At 45.3% G+C, this 18,929-nt stretch overlaps 1 protein-coding gene across 2 annotated transcripts in view; it reads right to left on the bottom strand.

Annotated features, from left to right (window-relative positions):
- Positions 1-10,475: 10,475 nt before the first annotated feature.
- The window catches only part of LOC129857394 (protein argonaute-3-like), a 33,605-nt gene continuing 25,151 nt past the window's right edge, over positions 10,476-18,929 (bottom strand). For both annotated transcript variants that reach the window (XM_055925608.1, XM_055925609.1), the window contains exons 12-19: positions 18,709-18,893; positions 17,613-17,772; positions 17,091-17,181; positions 16,568-16,762; positions 16,045-16,179; positions 15,105-15,206; positions 14,533-14,732; positions 10,476-12,564 (exon numbers count right to left, since the gene is read on the bottom strand). In XM_055925608.1, the coding sequence (XP_055781583.1) occupies positions 12,456-12,564; positions 14,533-14,732; positions 15,105-15,206; positions 16,045-16,179; positions 16,568-16,762; positions 17,091-17,181; positions 17,613-17,772; positions 18,709-18,893 (1,177 nt within the window). In that variant the 3' untranslated portion in view covers positions 10,476-12,455. The remainder of the gene's footprint in view (positions 12,565-14,532; positions 14,733-15,104; positions 15,207-16,044; positions 16,180-16,567; positions 16,763-17,090; positions 17,182-17,612; positions 17,773-18,708; positions 18,894-18,929) is intronic.

Genomic DNA, 18,929 nt, shown 5'->3' with positions numbered 1-18,929 from the left:
GAGCCAGTGGGTTTGGTGACGGATATGTAGCGAGGGCCAGCCGACGACAGCATACAGGTCGCAGTGGTGGGTAGTATATGGGGCTTTGGTGACAAAACGGATGGCACTGTGAAAGACTACATCCAATTTGCTGAGTAGAGTGTTGGAGGCTATTTTGTAAATGGCATCGCCGAAGTCCAGGATCGGTAGGATAGTTAGTTTTACGAGGGTATGTTTGGCAGCACGAGTGAAGGAGGCTTTGTTGCGAAATAGGAAGCCAATTCGAGATTTAATTTTGGATTGGAGATGCTTAATGTGAGTCTGGAAGGAGAGTTTACAGTCTAACCAGACACCTAGGTATTTGTAGTTGTCCACATATTCTAAGTCAGAACCATCCAGAGTAGTGTTGCTGGTCGGGCGGGCGGGTGCAGGCAGCAATCTGTTGAAGAGAATGCATTTAGTTTTACTAGCATTTAAGAGCAGTTGGAGGCCACGGAAGGAGTGTTGTATGGCATTGAAGCTAGTTTGGAGGTTTGTTAACACAGTGTCCAAAGAAGGGCCAGATGTATACAGAATGGTGTCGTCTGTGTAGCGGTGGATCAGAGAATCACCAGCAGCAAGAGCGACATCATTGATGTATACAGAGAAAAGAGTCGGCCCGAGAATTGAACCCTGTGGCACCCCCATAGAGACTGCCAGAGGTCCGGACAACAGGCCATCCGATTTGACACACTGAACTCTATCTGAGAAGTAGTTGATGAACCAGGCGAGGCAGTCATTTGAGAAACCAAGGCTATTGAGTCTGCCAATAAGAATGCGGTGATTGACGAAGTCGAAAGGGCAATGAAGACGGCTGCACAGTACTGTCTTTTATCGATGGCGGTTATGATATCGTTTAGGATCTTGAGCATGGCTGAGGAGCACCCATGACCAGCTCGGAAACCAGATTGCATAGCGGAGAAGGTACGGTGGGATTCGAAATGGTCGGTGATTTGTATGTTAATAACTTGGCTTTCGAAGACTTTAGAAAGGCAGGGCAGGATGGATATAGGTCTGTAACAGTTTGGGTCTAGAGTGAAAAATTATTGTTGAAATTATCAGTGGTGACAGTGTTTCCTAGCCTCAGTGCAGTGGACAGCTGGGAGGAGGTGCTCTTATTCTCCATGGACTTTACTGTGTCCCAAAACTTTTTGGAATTAGGGCTACAAGATGCAAATTTCTGTTTTAAAAAGCTAGCCTTCGCTTTCCTAACTGAGTGTGTATATTGGTTCCTGACTTCCCTGAAAAGTTGCATATAGCGGGGGCTATTCGATGCTAATGCAGTACGCCACAGGATGTGCTGGTCAAGGGCAGTCAAGTCAGGAGTGAACCAGGGGATATATCTGTTCTTAGTTCTACATTTTTGGAACGGGGCATGCTTATTTAAGATGGTGAGCAAAGCACTTTTAAAGAACAACCAGGCATCCTCTACTGACGGGATCAATATACTTCCATGATACCCGGGCCAGGTCGATTAGAAATGCCTGCTCGCTGACGTATTTTAGGGAGTGTTTGACAGTGATGAGGGGTGGTCGTATGAATGCGGACTCATTACGAAAGCAGGCAATGAGGCAGTGATTGCTGAGATCCTGGTTGAAGACAGTAGAGGTGTATTTGGAGGGCAAGTTGGTAAGGATGATATCTATGAGGGTGCCAATGTTTACGGATTTAGGGTTGTACCTGGTAGGTTCCTTGATTATTTGTGTGAGATTGAGGGCATCTAGTTTAGATTGTAGGACTGCTGGGGTGTTAAGCATATCCCAGTTTAGGTCACCTAACAGTATGAACTCTGAAGATAGATGGGGGGCAATCAATTCATATATGGTGTCCAGGGCACAGCTGGGGGCTGAGGGGGGTCTATTACAAGCAGCAACAATGAGAGACTTATTTCTGGAAAGGAGGATTTTTAAAAGTAGAAGCTCGAACTGTTTTGGCAGATAGCCTGCAGAGTTCTGTCTTACTATCCAGGTATCTCTGCAGTAGATTGCAACTTCCGCCCCCTTTGGCAGTTCTATCTTGACCGAAAATGTTGTAGTTTCAGATGGAAATTTCTGAATTTTTGGTGGCCTTCCTAAGCCAGGATTCAGACAAGGCTAGGAAAACAAACTTAGGGAGGAGGCTTCTGATGTTAACATGCATGAAACCAAGGCTTTTACAGTTACAAAAGTCAACAAATGAGAGCGCCTGGGGAATAGGTATAGAACTGGGGGCTACAGGGCCTGGGTTAACCTCTACATCACCAGAGGAACAGAGGAGGAGTAGGATAAGGGTACGGCTAAAGCTTATAAGAACTGGTCGTCTAGTGCGTTGGGGACGGAGAATAAAAGGAGCAGATTTCTGGGCGTGGTAGAATAGATTCTGAGTATAATGTACAGACAATGGTATGGTAGGATGTGAGTACAGTGGAGGTAAACCTAGGCATTGAGTGACGATGAGAGAGGTTGGGTCTCTGGAGGCACCAGTTAAGCCAGGTGAGGTCTCTGCATGCGTGAGGGGTGGGGCAAAAGAGTTATCTTAGGCATGTTGAGCAGGACTGGGAGCTCTACAGTGAAATAAAACAACAATAACTAAGCGAAACAGCAGTAGACAAGGTATATTGACATTAGAGATAGGCATTAAGCAATCATGGGTGTTGGTCGGGAGAGCTTAGAGAACAACGGGTAAATAGCGATGAATGGGCAGAGAGGGTCAGTTAGGTACACAAAGGACGTGAGTTCGAGGCTGGGGCCCGAAAGATAAATAAAATGAGGTACAGTGTTATTGAAAAGACCAGCAGGCATCAGCTGTGTAGCCGAGTGATCATAGGGTCCAATGAGCATCAATAGGTGAGTCAGGGAGCCGTTCGGTAGTCGCTACTACGCTAGGCGAGCGGGAGACACGGCGTTCAGAAAGCTAGCGGGCCGGGGCTAGCAGATGGCTCTTTGGCGACATCACAGCGGAAAAGCCTATTGAGACCACATCGGACGATTACGTCGGCAGACCAGTCGTGATGGATCAGCGGGGCTCTGTGTCGACAATAAAGGGTCCAGGCTAATTGGCAAAAGAGGTATTGCAGCTCAAGAATTAGCTGGTCTACTCTGTCGGCTGGCCGGGAGATGGGCCTAGCTCTAGGCTAGCTCAAGGCTAACTGGCGCTTGCTTCGGGACAGAAGCATTAGCCAACAGTAGCCACTTGGTTGCAGCTAGCTAGCTGCGATGATCCGGTGTAATGGTCCAGAGCTTGCGGCAGGAATCCGGTGGTGTGGTGGAGAAAAGCAGTCCGATATGCTCTGGGTTGATATCGCGCTGTGCAGGCTGGCAGGTAATTGTCCGAGCTAAAGCTAGCTGGTGTCCGAGATAAAAGGTGAAGACCACTAGCAGTGGCAAACAATAACTAGTAGCTCGTTTGGTGGCTAGCTCCTGATGGAGGTTCCAGTTATAAAGGTATAAAAAAAATGGCAGATCCGTACCACATTGCGCGAGGCGGGTTGCAGGAAAGTATGTTTAGTTCGTAGATGGAAAGTGTGATTAAAATATATGAAAGAAATTAAAAACAGACTATTTACAGACTAATTAACACGGGACAAAGCAAACACACGTCCGATTGCTACGCCATCTGTGTGCACTGACTGTTCCACGGAAAGATATGAGTCTCCTTGAGGATTCATTCTGCCATAGACTTAGTGAAGGATAAATGTGACAAAAAATTGGATTTTAGGAGTTTCAATTCAATCCATCCCATATTTTCCAGGAGGGTTGAACTGGTTCAGTGCACTCGGGTACACTTTCCATTTTCATTACAACCAGTTTGTTATGATTCATTTAATTTGAGGCAATGGTGGAAAATGAAATAAAGTTCAGTTGGTAGAATAGATTGTATTCTGCATTCTCGTGGTTCTTAACCTGAAACGTTGACAGGTTCGGATTTCCAAAGTAGGCTAGGCTATACTGTACCCTAGTCCTAATCATACATGCTTATGACAAATCTTACAATAGATTATAACGGCGTCATAATGCATTGTACAGCTGTATGGTTGCAAAACTACTGGTAATTCCCTAAAGTTTCTGTAATCTTAGGTCATTTTGATAATTAGTAGGTAATCTATGGTCATTTATACTTGAATAACTTAAAATATAAGTATAAGTATACACTACATGGCCAAAAGTATGTGGACACTTGCTCGTCAAACAGCTCATTCCAAAAACATGAATACGGAGTTGGTCCCCCTTTGCTGCTCTAACAGCCTCCACTCTTCTGGGAAGGCTTTCCACTGGATGTAACATTGCTAATGTGACTTGCTTCCATTCTGCCACAAGAGCATTAGTGAAGTCAGGCACTGCCTTTGGGCAATTAGGCCTGTCTCGCAGTCGGCTTTCCAATTCATCCCAAAGGTGTTCGATGGGGTTGAGGTCAGGGTTCACTCCAGCCAACGCTTGGCATTGTGATCTTAGGCTTGTGTGCGGCTGCTCGGCCACAGAAACCCATTTCATGAAGCTCCCTTCAAACAGTTCTAGTGCTGGCGTCACTTCCAGAGGTAGTTTGGAACTCGCTAGTGAGTGTTGCAACCAAGGACAAGGACCAAGGCTTCAGCACTCGGAGGTCCCGTTCTTGTGTGGTTCACTACTTCGCGGCTGAGCCGTTGTTGTTCCTAGACATTTCCACTTCACAATAACAGCACTTACAGTTGACCACGGCAGTTCTAGCAGAGCAGAAATTTGATGTACTGACCTGTTGGAAAGGCGGCATCCTATGACTGTGCCTCATTGAAAGTCACTGAGCTCTCCAGCACGGGCCATTCTACTGCCAATGTTTGTCTATGGAGATTGCATGGCTGTGTGCTCGATTTTATACAGGGTCAGCAAATAGCCAAATCCACTAATTTGAAGGGGTTGTCGACGTACTTATTTGTTTGCTTGAGTGTGTTTATGTATGTATGTATGTATGTATGTATGTATGTATGTATGTATATATATATATACATATATATATATATATATCTCTGTGTCTATATTTGCCATGAGCTTCAAGTGGATAAACCATATGGTTTATGAGAAAATTACCAAATTAATGAAAAAAAGCAACTAATACACAATGGCATTATTTACAAATCAACTCTGCAACTCTTCCAAATACTGCCACAAAACATTTTCATAACATATTGACAACGTAAAGTGTAAAAAAATAAAAGGATATCTCACGGTGAAACCCTCATTAATTCACTAAATTGGTTTATATTTAGGGTTCCTGTTTTATACCATTGTCATTCAGTTATATTTTACATCCTTATTAGATAAAAACATATTTTACATGTGATAAAGCCACACAGAGTTCCAGAGACTTGTGATAATCTGAAGAACCCAAAAATGCCACTAGCTGTCATGATCAAATTCCATATACTCCTTGAAAGTTACCAAAATTCTGGTAGTTTACTTGTAAAACTTAGAACGTTTCCAGTAATATACACTCCCCTTTGCCACACTATACAGGAGTTACTTACCAAAAAAGATGTTCTGACTTCTACTTCTTTACATTCCTTGAAATGAAGAGACTAATAGCACAATGGGTCTAGACTACAGGCAACTGTCTGGTGCAACAGAAAAATTAGAAGAATAATAGAACAATAGAATTAGAACAGGGTGCAATGACATCATAATCATTTAGTAACGTTACATCTGCACTGAACCTACCTTCACTAGAACTGGCAAGTGACTACAGCGGTATAGCCAAATAGCCGGAGTATTTTATTTATACTCCACCATAAATTAAAGAGGGGTGGGTGTGTGTGTGATCACGTGTGCGTGTTATTGAAACAAATATAAAGCGAAAGGTTTGAAAGCAAAGCTTTTTATTGCAAGTATTCGTGAAAGATACACTTCAAACTTAAGCAAAGCAACACTAAAGGCCTAAAAGAGAATTACAAAACAAAGACATTTAAAACTAAAATTTAAAAAGACCTGTTGGTACAACAGAGAGTTTGAAACATACAGAGTAGAGACACACAGAGACAGAGACTGAAACAAAGCCAGAGGCATGGAACTCACGTGGCTACCTTGTTCGTATCATCAAACACCCATTGACTTTAGCTGGTGCCTCAGGACTCAAAATGGTATCACAGCACATAATCCTGACTGACATTCAATTAAAAAGTAATGACACAAACAGACCGCACGTCAAATACAAAATAACCTCAAGATACCGATGAAACATATAGGAAAACATTTAAAAAGTCCAGCATCCTTGGCCACTGACGAGATCGGTCTTCAAACCAGTTTAACACTGGGAAAACAGCATCCGATAATCTCTCAAGCAAACGTTATTTCAAAATCTTAACATGGACTGCGAATGGACTGAAAGCAAGCAGCGTCTGCTTGCACATCAAACAGATAGCGAAATGGAGTCAACATGTCTTAAAGTATGTGTCTGTGGGTAATAGGTAGAAAAAGCCTATTGAAGTTCTGAACAGGGTTGACGACCCCTTCAAAGCTCCATGCCTCTGACCTCTGACCCTAGAGTGAGGTGGGAACAACTAACGGACAGTGGGCAAACAGAACAGCAACTCATAATTACAACACCTTGATTCGTTACACAGGTACAAGTCTAAGTACAGCACACAGAACCCTCGGGCTCCTGTTCTTACATCCATACGCGTGGGGAAACATACACTTTTGTACGTTGGGGCTCACCAACTACTGTAGCACTGTTAGTGGTTTGAAAAGAAACACGAGGATGCCATTATGGAGTTGGGCCTTTTTTTGTACTCAACTCAGGCATTCTGTAGTTGTAATTAAAGCCCTACAACGAAGTAAGAACACACTTAAGGCGGAGGCTTGCATTTTCGAGTGGAATGGGACTTTAGTCTCTACTCCGTACTGTGTAAAAGTCTCTGGCACAAGGAAAAAAACTCCAGAGGAGACATGAAAGGACAGAAGCCACACCTAACACCCTCTGCCTTAGCACCATCCATCCCTCCTTTCCTCTCCTCTATTTTCACCCACCTGTACTCCATCAGGCCAGGGGAGTTTACATGGCTAACATATTAGCAGCTCTGGATGAGGAAGTCACGTGTGGTTCAGTGAAGTTTCCCTACCCCTACAGAGATGAGATGCAACGTGTGGGGGTGGTGGGTGGGAGTGTGCTCATCAGGATGGGAGGAGAGAACCGGGGAGGAGAGAGGGACTAGAGAGTACAAGAAGGTGATGAGGACATATGAGAAGGCCTCTTCCCTTCACGAGGAACCAAACAGAAAGCTAAAATGCAGGGGTCTACAATTAATACCCAATTTAAAACAGATGCCCCTGCTCAACTGTGCCCCTCTGTCCGCCCACCACCACGTTGCTGTGCTTGCGTGTTTGGGGAGGATAAGGCTTCAACACGGAGGGGGGGGGTTTAAGGCCTCGTCCTCTAGCTCCACCTCCACCATGCTGCCAATGTTGCGGAGAATCTAGCTAGCTGCTCGTTTATGCACTCAAATACAGCATAAAATATTTTGCAATATATATTTCATATACATATTAAAAAGAACAACATTTAAATAGGACGACAAAATAAAAATGTTCGGCTCAAGTCAGATAAGTGTTAAGACAAAAAAAAACTAAACAAGAGAATATCTTAGTTATACTTCCGGCTCTAAAACAGTTATGAGAATATCATAATCAGGTATTAATCAAGCATTATACTGTAATAACCAAAGCAATATTTGCAGTTTTTCCTCTCATGTAGTATAACGTATGCAGCATACAAAAGGTAAGTGAGGCGCATTGTTTTTTAATCTCTAGTAAAAGGTATCACCCCCCTAGACTGACGGGTACCCCCAAATGACTCATACAGACCCTCTTGAGTCTTATTCCACACCCGAACTGCCCCAAAACCCCAATGAAAATGGGCCCACTATCCTTCCATTAAGGACAAGACAGACACATGACAGGGCGAGGCATTGCACAAGGATGAGAGAATGCCATGGGCCAGACAACTGCCGACATCCTAATATGGATGCCTTACTTTGGAACACTTCAAAACAGTTTGTGGTTTCAGATTAAGGAGAAACCACAAAACGCAAGCTGACTGAGTCATCATCAGCGGAGTCACATGAGTTGGAGGCACACCTTTAAATGACCACTTAGTAGCGATAGCAACCGTTTTGTTTGGTGTCGTAATCCAATTCCCTTTCCCAGAGGAGGAAAATCTCCTCAAGCACATAATAACAAGTCCTCGACACTCCACTGTATCTGGGAGGCGGGGATTGGAGGAGGAACAAAGACAGAAAACCTTGTGGCTTTGTGTCCGAGTGAGAGTGGCAGTCTATAAAGTGCTGTGCTATGTTCGTCATTCGTGGACCAGGCTGTGTCACACACACACATCGTTTTTAACTATGAACTCGCTTGTCAACGCAAGTTCCACTGTACCAACCAACCGAGTCGAAAAATGCACCACTAAGTGAACGCTCAACCACAATCATATACTCCGTCTTTAATAAAACAGACTGCGTGTCTGCAGTATGCATCTGGGTATGCGTGCATATATATATATATATATATATATATATATATAGTGTGTGTGTGTGTGTACTGTGCATAAACGCATGTGTTTCTGCATTGCAATGCATCTTTTTTTCTTCTTCAAAAATGAGATGACGTCTTTTTCATTTGCCATTTGACTTTTGTTTTACAGCACCACCATAAAGAAAGGCACTTTCTATGGACTTCTTCACTCTGCCAGATTTACCTTCCGCACCGAAAAGAACATACAACTCAAAATCCAGTATATCTGTGCGTCACAGGCAATGGAATGAACACATATAGCTACTTTTCCATAGAGTATAGCAAACTCTGGGGTGATGTTTAAGAACTAGAAAGGCCTTGCTCATAAATATCTATAAACTATGCAACAACAAAAAAATGCTTAACATACAAACGAACATCTGAAAAACGTTACTGTTGACGATTTAGCGAGTTGTAACGTAAGGATGTTAGGCAAACACATCTGCTATATGTAAACATGTGTTCTTTTGCCCAGGAGAAATCAGAATGTTCTATACAGTCCTTGACGTTCATCATCATGTCTTGGATGATAACTACGCTTGTCGCTTGCTAAACCATGTACTGATCCATACACACCACCTCCCTCGAATGTAATTTTGCCCTACTTCTCACTTTATATAGACCAGAACCAGCCACATGCACAAAAAACCCATTTTAACAAAAATACCCTAATCTTTACCAACCAAGCACAACACTAACAAACTGATCCAAGACACCATTGGATCATACATTTACAGAGCAAACTTAACTTCTTCTGTCCTCTAGTCTTTCATATCTTCTCCACTTAGGTCTCAGGGGAATCTGATGGCAGATCTACAGGCTACGGAATGTAGTCCTCTGGCAACGGGAATCAAAAGTAAGGAGAAAGTGGAAAAAACTAATTTAGATTATATACTTTGTCACATTGCAGACTTACTGGAGGCCTTAAGGCTTTGTATTTCTGAGCACAAGAAGTGCCCGTGGTTGCGCTAGGAGAGAGAAAAGCAACTTGGCCTTTAAGGGGCCTCATAACCCACAAGGCTTAACCTAAAACACCACGGGCCACATTGGTACTAAACGTTCAAGACGACCAGTCAAGGTAATCATCTCATTCTTTAATCAACTACATCTTTTTAAAGGTGGGTCTACAACACTTTGACAAGCCCCGGCTTCTCCCGCTCTCCCCTCGCCTGAGAAAGACGATCAGGCAGGATCAGAGCAATTATGCTCTTAAGAAAAAAAGTCAGATGATTTATTTGTATTCTTTGACAACAGGGAGGAGCTGTCAACAGCTGCCAAGAGTGACAGAAATACAAGCACCTCTTACTTATAGAAGTCCACCACATCCCGATCCATAACAGTATAACAACCCAGACACACGTTACATGTCGAAATAGAGCTACCGCCACTGTACGCACGCCAAAATACACAAATAATGTTATACATTGCCACAGGACACGAGTCAACAACAGTCTATTGCATTATCAAAAACTCTGCCATATTTTATTACCATTTAATGATGAATAACTAAACTACATAGGTTAGATTTTTTGTTAGCAAAAATAAGTGGTGTGTGCATTACAATAATGTGAAATGTACATATTAAGTTACTTCTTCCAATCTGGCTTTTGAAAAAGGCTTTTTGGATACTAGTGAAGATCATGAAGGCTCAAACTCATTGGCTTCCAGCCAGGGGAAGGCTAGAATTGGGAAGGCAGTCAAACGCAACTATAGGGGGGACACAGGATTCTACCATTGGACCTCACTACCGTTCACCTATTGGGGCAGTCCTTGCCTTGAGAACTGTATCATTGTACCGTCAAAATAAGAGATTCTCAAATGGCAACCGTTTCCACTAACAGTTAGGCCGAGAAATCCCTACAGTGCCCCACATAACACAGACCCTCTCGTCTACTTCATTGGGAGGATTACCACGGTAAACCTCCCAACGGTAATCCCCCCCCCCCCAGCACCAGAGGCATGTGTTCGGTCCAACACACACTTATTTTAGTGCAGATAATTGTCTCTCTTTTGAACACCACTAGGCATGCCTCATGTCACAGAGCACATAGGAGCTAAGCAGCGACCACACAAGTCACTTGCTCAGTCTCCTGGACTTCCAAGATTCATCGAACTGTTGACTCTAGAAGACAGCTAGCTACTATTTGGTTTGGATGGTCAGTTATATGGGAAAATGAATTTGTCAGCTTCGCTCTCCTGCTGCTCATGACTGAGGCATGCCTCGATTCTTAGTCACCTTGAGTACATGTAGAAATAGCAGCTAGATCCATGTCTGATGAGGATAGAGGCAGAGTGCAGCATGACTTGATCTGCTAAAATACCGCTGCTATTAGGCAAAGACGATAGGAGAAACTCACACACACATTATATCTTTTCTATCGCAATGATTTCAATGTGATGCAACTTCTGTCAAAAATGAGGCAAAATGTAGCTTGAAGTCAACTTCTCCAGCTAAACTTTGCCCGTTAACTTCCTTGTTCGAATACATTTTGAAAGCTAGGACCGCCGCGTCATAATCCATCCGTACAACCTCAATTTAACCGTTCATTTCCAAAACCAGGCACTTGATTTCTAACTCATAACACACAACCCTTAGACCTCTGAACCCCCGATACTCCCTTCATAACGAGGAGCAACGGGGTAAGTGTCAATTGTGTGGCTCAAAAACATTCCCTTACTATCCGAGAGCTCTCGTAAGAGATCTGGGTTCTAGAACATTCTCGTAACTCACCGCTACAGACTGCCAGACATTCAAGTCGTATCCTCTAGAAGACGCTTCCTTCCCTCAGCTACAATATTATTGCACTAGAGGAAAGCAACATGATCTGTCATTCAATTTAGGATATTACACAACAAAATTAAAATGCAAGAGAGCAGATAGAATGAAAGAATGCAGAAATAAATGCTTGTCTCATTAAATTACTATATCTTGAGCGTACTAATAAATACTGGAAAGAATGGTAAAAAAAATAACAAGCATCTTAAATATCAAACATGATGTACAGGAAAGAAAATTCAAAACAGGGTCACATTGCAATGTTGATGTGACAGCACATTAGACCTATGTCATAGGGGACTGACCTAGGGTTTGATATCATTGTATTACCCTCTATGGATATGTGCCACTGTATACGCACATCACTTATTGGTTCAAGTCAAATGATAACGAGTAAGAAATCATATGATTAGCATCATAGCTTATTCCCCAAACAGGTTGGGACTTTTGAAGAGAGCATTTACACCGTTCAGACTCCAGGTGGCACTGTGCTCAAAATAAGAGCTTGTGTTGTCTCCTTGTACACAGTGTCCATTGACACGTTCACACTTTTGATAAGTCACCATTGGCAAAAAAAAAGATGGAGAGGAAAGGAGAGGAAAATAAGTGGCAAGCTGGTGCGCCGTGATAGTTCTGCACAGATCAAGATCCACCCTTCAAACTCCTCATCTTTTTCTTCTTCTCTCCTCAACCTTTGATAAAGAAAAGTCAAAACAGAACTAACAAACGAAAAAGGGCAGAAAGTGCTGCCGTTAAACTGAGTTGAGGTAAAAGGCATGATGACGAAAGGGAATGAATTCTGCAACGTCGACCATACACATTCGGAATCAAAACCACAGATCCCCTTCATGACCGGAGAAAAGGAGGGAGGGCCTGGAGGAGGTGGGGGCGGAGTTAGGGTGCCCAGGACAGGAAAAGCAGCGGGCTGGTTTAATATTGCATAATAGTGCCAAGTTCTTCCTCTCTTGTTTTAAAGCATTGTCTGTCTGCATCCTCAGTCCATTGCGGGGGGCTTCCCCCACCCCCCCGCTACACAGTGTCAGGTCCGGATTGATTGGTTGTGGGGAGCTGCAACCCTCCTTGACTGGCAGGCAGGGGGTGTGTGTGTGTGTTTTAAGTGCGGTGATGGTGGTGTGGGGTGGTGCTCAGGCGAAGTACATGGTCCTCAGCGTGTCGTGGTGAATCTGCACCGCCTTGGCCAGAGCCTGGGGGTCCCGACCGTTACTCTGCCCAGAGACATGGCTGCCCTCCGCACTGGAAGAAGAGATTCATCAGGACAGAGACATACATGAATGGATCAGAAAGACAAGTCAACTATAATACACACACTTATTTGAAGCTACATTTTTTTACAGAGCAAGCTAGCTTTCTGGGTCAGTATAACGTCTAGCGCTGCCGTCTGGGGCAGTATAACGTCTAGCGCTGCCGTCTGGGGCAGTATAACGTCTAGCGCTGCCGTCTGGGGCAGTATAACGTCTAGCGCTGCCGTCTGGGGCAGTATAACGTCTAGCGCTGCCGTCTGGGGCAGTATAACGTCTAGCGCTGCCGTCTGGGGCAGTATAACGTCTAGCGCTGCCGTCTGGGGCAGTATAACGTCTAGCGCTGCCGTCTGGGGCAGTATAACGTCTAGCGCTGCCGTCTGGGGCAGTATAACGTCTAGCGCTGCCGTCTGGGGCAGTATAACGTCTAGCGCTGCCGTCTGGGGCAGTATAACGTCTAGCGCTGCCGTCTGGGGCAGTATAACGTCTAGCGCTGCCGTCTGGGGCAGTATAACGTCTAGCGCTGCCGTCTGGGGCAGTATAACGTCTAGCGCTGCCGTCTGGGGCAGTATAACGTCTAGCGCTGCCGTCTGGGGCAGTATAACGTCTAGCGCTGCCGTCTGGGGCAGTATAACGTCTAGCGCTGCCGTCTGGGGCAGTATAACGTCTAGCGCTGCCGTCTGGGGCAGTATAACGTCTAGCGCTGCCGTCTGGGGCAGTATAACGTCTAGCGCTGCCGTCTGGGGCAGTATAACGTCTAGCGCTGCCGTCTGGGGCAGTATAACGTCTAGCGCTGCCGTCTGGGGCAGTATAACGTCTAGCGCTGCCGTCTGGGGCAGTATAACGTCTAGCGCTGCCGTCTGGGGCAGTATAACGTCTAGCGCTGCCGTCTGGGGCAGTATAACGTCTAGCGCTGCCGTCTGGGGCAGTATAACGTCTAGCGCTGCCGTCTGGGGCAGTATAACGTCTAGCGCTGCCGTCTGGGGCAGTATAACATCTAGCGCTGCCGTCTGGGTCAGTATAACATCTAGCGCTGCCGTCTGGGTCAGTATAACATCTAGCGCTGCCGTCTGGGTCAGTATAACATCTAGCGCTGCCGTCTGGGTCAGTATAACATCTAGCGCTGCCGTCTGGGTCAGTATAACATCTAGCGCTGCCGTCTGGGTCAGTATAACATCTAGCGCTGCCGTCTGGGTCAGTATAACATCTAGCGCTGCCGTCTGGGTCAGTATAACATCTAGCGCTGCCGTCTGGGTCAGTATAACATCTAGCGCTGCCGTCTGGGTCAGTATAACATCTAGCGCTGCCGTCTGGGTCAGTATAACATCTAGCGCTGCCGTCTGGGTCAGTATAACATCTAGCGCTGCCGTCTGGGTCAGTATAACATCTAGCGCTGCCGTCTGGGTCAGTATAACATCTAGCGCTGCCGTCTGGGTCAGTATAATATCTAGCGCTGCCGTCTGGGTCAGTATAATATCTAGCGCTGCCGTCTGGGTCAGTATAATATCTAGCGCTGCCGTCTGGGTCAGTATAATATCTAGCGCTGCCGTCTGGGTCAGTATAACATCTAGCGCTGCCGTCTGGGTCAGTATAATATCTAGCGCTGCCTTCTGGGTCAGTATAATATCTAGCGCTGCCTTCTGGGTCAGTATAATATTTAGCGCTGCCGTCTGGGGCAGTATAATATCCAGCGCTACCGTCTGGGGCAGTATAATATTTAGCGCTGCTTTCTGGGGCAGTATAATATCTAGCGCTGCTTTGGGGGCAGTATAATATCTAGAGCTGCCTTGGGGCAGTAGAACACACAAAAAATAGTACTGCAATACTGTACATCTCACCCAAAATAGATAGGAAATATGAAACGTAGAATTGAGCACAACAGAGGCGAAGCTTGCAGAAAGACTAAACCAGACTTTTGTGCAGTGATAGAGTAACCCCCACCCCCCCCATCCCTGCCAATCACCTGTCGTGCTCCTTGTCCACCAGATGGTAGCGAGCACGGAAGGCCACCAGGTGGGCGTAGTAGGCTGGCGCGGGGATAGAGACGGAGCGGGTACAGCGCACGTAGGTGTGGCACAGCTGGTAGGTGAGCAGCTGGAACTCGTCGGCCGTGAAGCAGTTGTCGTCCCACAGGACGTGGTAGTGGGAGGGCCGACTGGTGCCCTGGGGACAGTAGACAGCAGACGTTACACATACTACACAGCCTCAATTTGGGGATTTAATAGAGATGTGGTATAAAAACTGATGTAGAAAGACAATGGCTTTCAACTAAAATTCGGGACAATTGGGTTTTAGAATTAACTATAGGCATACTTATTTACAAATTTAGTCAAATTTTCTTCATCTTGAAAACCATAGAGTATTTGGGAGCTTAGTTTCAGTAAAGAACTGTTCACCTACCAAAAACAGTATGAATAAAGTGTGTTTAAATTCTAAAATGCAGGCATATTTCCTGAGAATTCATAAAGTCATTTCCTGGGAGTAAAGTGCAGTGAGGAAGCAGGCTAGATGAACAGATGGTGAACGCTGCAGTACCTGTATTCCAGCGTGACTGCAGAGGTAAAAGTCAAACTCGTAGGGGTGCGTGATGTCCGTGTCCACCGTGGTGCCAGCAGGAATGTTTCCACTACGTCCAACCTGAACCAAGAGTTGTCGTCGATTTGGGGTTATTATAAATAAACTAGCAAATGTTAAAAACATCCTTCCATCTGTCCTGTTCTACTTCAACACCAAGCTTCACACACACACACGTCCATCCCTTGGACTCATTCAACGACGGCAGAAAGTGAACGAACGGCGGGAGGTGTGTTTTTAAATGTTTTATTTAACTAGGCAAGTCAGTTATGAACAAATACTTATTTACAATGACGGCCTACCCCGGCCAAACCCTAACGACGCCGGGACAATTGTGAGCCGCCCTATCTCCACAGTTCTGAATGACGTAATCTACAAATGACCAGAATAATGACAAAATTGATTTCTCCCTGTCTGTCAAAGTGCACTTCACTTGTAAACAAGGTGATAAACGCCAAAAAGCCCTGCTCTCCCAGGCCTCGAGTGGCACTCCAGGTCCGTCAATTCACATCAGGCCTAATGCTATAATGGAATATAATTGCCAAGGGTGAGGGAGAGCAGGCCCATTGACAACAGAGTAATTGGATAATTAGGACAACCATTTAGAGCGCTTAATAAACTAGGGGGTAATAAAGAACACGGACCAACTAAAAAACACACAGTTCCCCCCCTAATCTATAAAAGGGCTTTTCACACTACTGTGCCAAACAGAGTTGAACCAAAGCTGTAGTGAGCTGGCCTGGTTACGCATCTACTAAAGTTGTTGGAACAGTGCTAGAAGAAAATGTAAGAGCCAGCACAGTTTGGGTGGGATTCGGCCCTATAGTGTGACTCAGGCATGAGTATCATGTCAGAATGACCCTAAGGTAGCTGGGAGGGTGGCCGGAAGTAAAGAGTTCACCCTTTCGTTGCGGTCGGCACAGAAGAGGCGGGTGTGGTGACGTTTCTGGACCACGATGTAGGTGATGCCGGGCTGGTACTCCTTCTCTAGGCCAATGCAGGCCTCGCGGATGGCCAGCAGCTCGTAGTATAGCACCTGGGGTGGGCAGAGGGATAAAACGGGGTTAAAACATCCATTACTGACGATATGACTTTGAATGTCCACCATCTCGGCTCTGAGCAGTTTTTCTAGATCGCACCAGTTGAGGTAGATGATATAGGCCTCGACATTGCACCCTTTTACCACCGTCTGACAATGTGACAGGGAAGTAAGCGTCTTCGTGTTTTGGTTACAGCCATGCATGTTATTCGAATGTCCTCTTAGTGGATCTTCATGATGTGCATCAATGGTTTACTTAGACAGATAGGACATCTACCTACACAACATTTGACTTGCAACCTTTGACCCTCTAGTTTCTGAAGTTCTGGAGGCGGAGAGCGACTTTCATTTTCCACCTCAGGATAGTCACTTGGCCTTTGCTCACCTGTCTGAACTGGCCCTCTGACACTCCGTCCCTGTAGAAGATGATCCTGGTGGGCTTGTAGCGGGTCGACTTGTAGAACTGGATCAGCAGTTCTCGGACCATAGAGGCCAGATCCTGGATCACCTCCTGCCTGGGCCTCTGGACCCTCACTGTGGCACAGTACCTGCTGGGGTGGGCGTCCATACTGCCGACCACCTGGAGATGTATAGAGAGAAACAGGGTGGGAGAGAGAGAGAGTGTGTGTGAGACACACAAACACCAGCGCTGCGCAAACTGAATAGCTCTGCACAAACATTATGAACTTGAATGCATTGGCGATACAGTATAGACCCGGCCACAGAAGTCTCAAACATGTAGTTCGCAGGCCAGATGCGGCCCGCGAGCCTATTTAAATGTAGCCTGCGGTTATCTTAGTAAATGTAGCCCATGGTTGGAATAGTAAAAAAATATATAAAATGTAGCCCCTGGGCTAAATGAGTTCAAGAATCCCTGGTATAGGCCAATAGGAGTTAAGTGAACTCACTGCAGCGATGGAGGGCTTCTTCCCGTCTCCAGCAGGGGGGTGTGTAACGTCCGCCCCCAGGAAGATGATTGGCTGCTGGAATACTGAGGGTCTGGGTGGAGGAAGAGGGAAGGACCAATGATGACAGAGTTCAAACAAAGGGTCTCTAATATGATTAAGGGTTTAGATTTGACACAATATGTACATTATGTCAATCATAAAAAGGAGGACACTTGATTGGGAGATTGCTATTGATGTAATTTGTGTGTACAAAAAAATAAAACACTCTTACATACAGTATTTGAAACAGATATGGACTATTGTAGTAAGTTCTAAGGCCTAACAAAGTTAATTTACAGTTTAAATGGATGCCCCACTTCACTTCTCAAAACGAAGTGGTGCACACTTCTAATGGAAGATAAGTATGACTAAATTAGAAAAGGTGCGTACATTTCCTAAAGAAAATGTGCTTTCTTCAGCTGATTAAAAATATTTGTATGGTCATTCCAGTCCTTCTATCCTCCAGCCACGGTGGCCACGTACCGTTGGTGGGGCACCAGGATATTGTTGATTCCCCCCAGCTTGACATTGATCTTGAGGCAGAGGTTGGAGAGGGTCTGGGGGGAAGTCTTCACCACGTTCTTCACCTGGACACACTGAGTGGCCATTCCTAGGAGAGTATCTCCCACTCTCTTCACCTCCGCTACACAGGACCAGTAAGAGGCAGTGATCAATCAACCTCTGTGCAATTAACAGTCAGTCAGATTAGGGAAGTAAAGAGTAAAGTACCACCTATGCTTTAAAAGGGAAGGTATTGATAGATAACAGAGTGTACATCTGTCTGGTAACATACAACAGTACACATCCTTTATCAAAGCTGCTTCAGCAACGCATGAGTTTCAAAGAATAGCAGATGCTTTGGTAGAACTATTATATAGATACAGAAAATGTTAGACAGTGAATCAGAATGGATAAGGTGACTATAAATTTCAGTGTTCCTCAAGGCTCCGTTTTAGGACCAGTGCTAGCCTCTACTTTGGCTTCCTGTTAAGGCTCGGGCTGATTAAGGTTTTACTGCTAACCTACAAAGCATTACATGGGCTTGCTCCTATCCATCTTTCCAATTTGTTCCTGCCGTACATACCTACATGTACGCTACGGTCACAAGACGCAGGCTTCCTTACTGTCCCTAGATTTTCTAAGCAAACAGCTGGAGGCAGGGCTCTCTCCTATAGAGCTCCATTTTCATGGAATGGTCTGCCTATCCATGTGAGATATGCGGACTCGGTCTCGACCTTTAAGTCTTTATTGAAGAGTAATCTCTTCAGTAGGTCCTATGATTGAGTGTCGTCTGGCCCAGGAGTGTGAAGGTGAACGCAAAGAGTCTACATCGGCACAGCCAGAAGAGGACTGGCCACCCCTCACAGCCTGGTTCCTCTAGGTTTCTTCCTAGGTTCCAGCCTTTCTAGGGAGTTTTTCCCTAGCCACCGTGCTTCTACACCTGCACTGTTTGGGGTATTAGGCTGGGTTTCTGTTCAGCACTTTGTGACATCAGCTGAAGTAAGAAGGGCTTTATGAATACATTTGATTGATTCCAATGAACATCATGTGAATATGTATGTCTACGGGTTCCGCCTACCGTAGACGGGAGTCTTTCCGGGCAGGATGACTATGATGAGCTGCAGGCCAGAGTAGGTGTTCTTCAGGTGCCTGAACATGGGCTCCACACTGTCGGCTCCCTGGGCGTATTTACAGAAACACGGCTGGCCCTGGATGGGCATCCCAGCATCCTTGGAGATCTTACGCAGCTGGTCTGTGAAACCCCTATAGAAGGAGGTGGGTAAGGGATGGAGGAATTAA

Source organism: Salvelinus fontinalis, chromosome 6 (assembly GCF_029448725.1).
Source record: "Salvelinus fontinalis isolate EN_2023a chromosome 6, ASM2944872v1, whole genome shotgun sequence".
Classification (NCBI taxonomy): Eukaryota; Metazoa; Chordata; class Actinopteri; order Salmoniformes; family Salmonidae; genus Salvelinus; species Salvelinus fontinalis.
The sequence above is the reverse complement of the archived record's forward strand: the minus strand, read 5'-3'. Positions and strand labels throughout refer to the sequence as shown.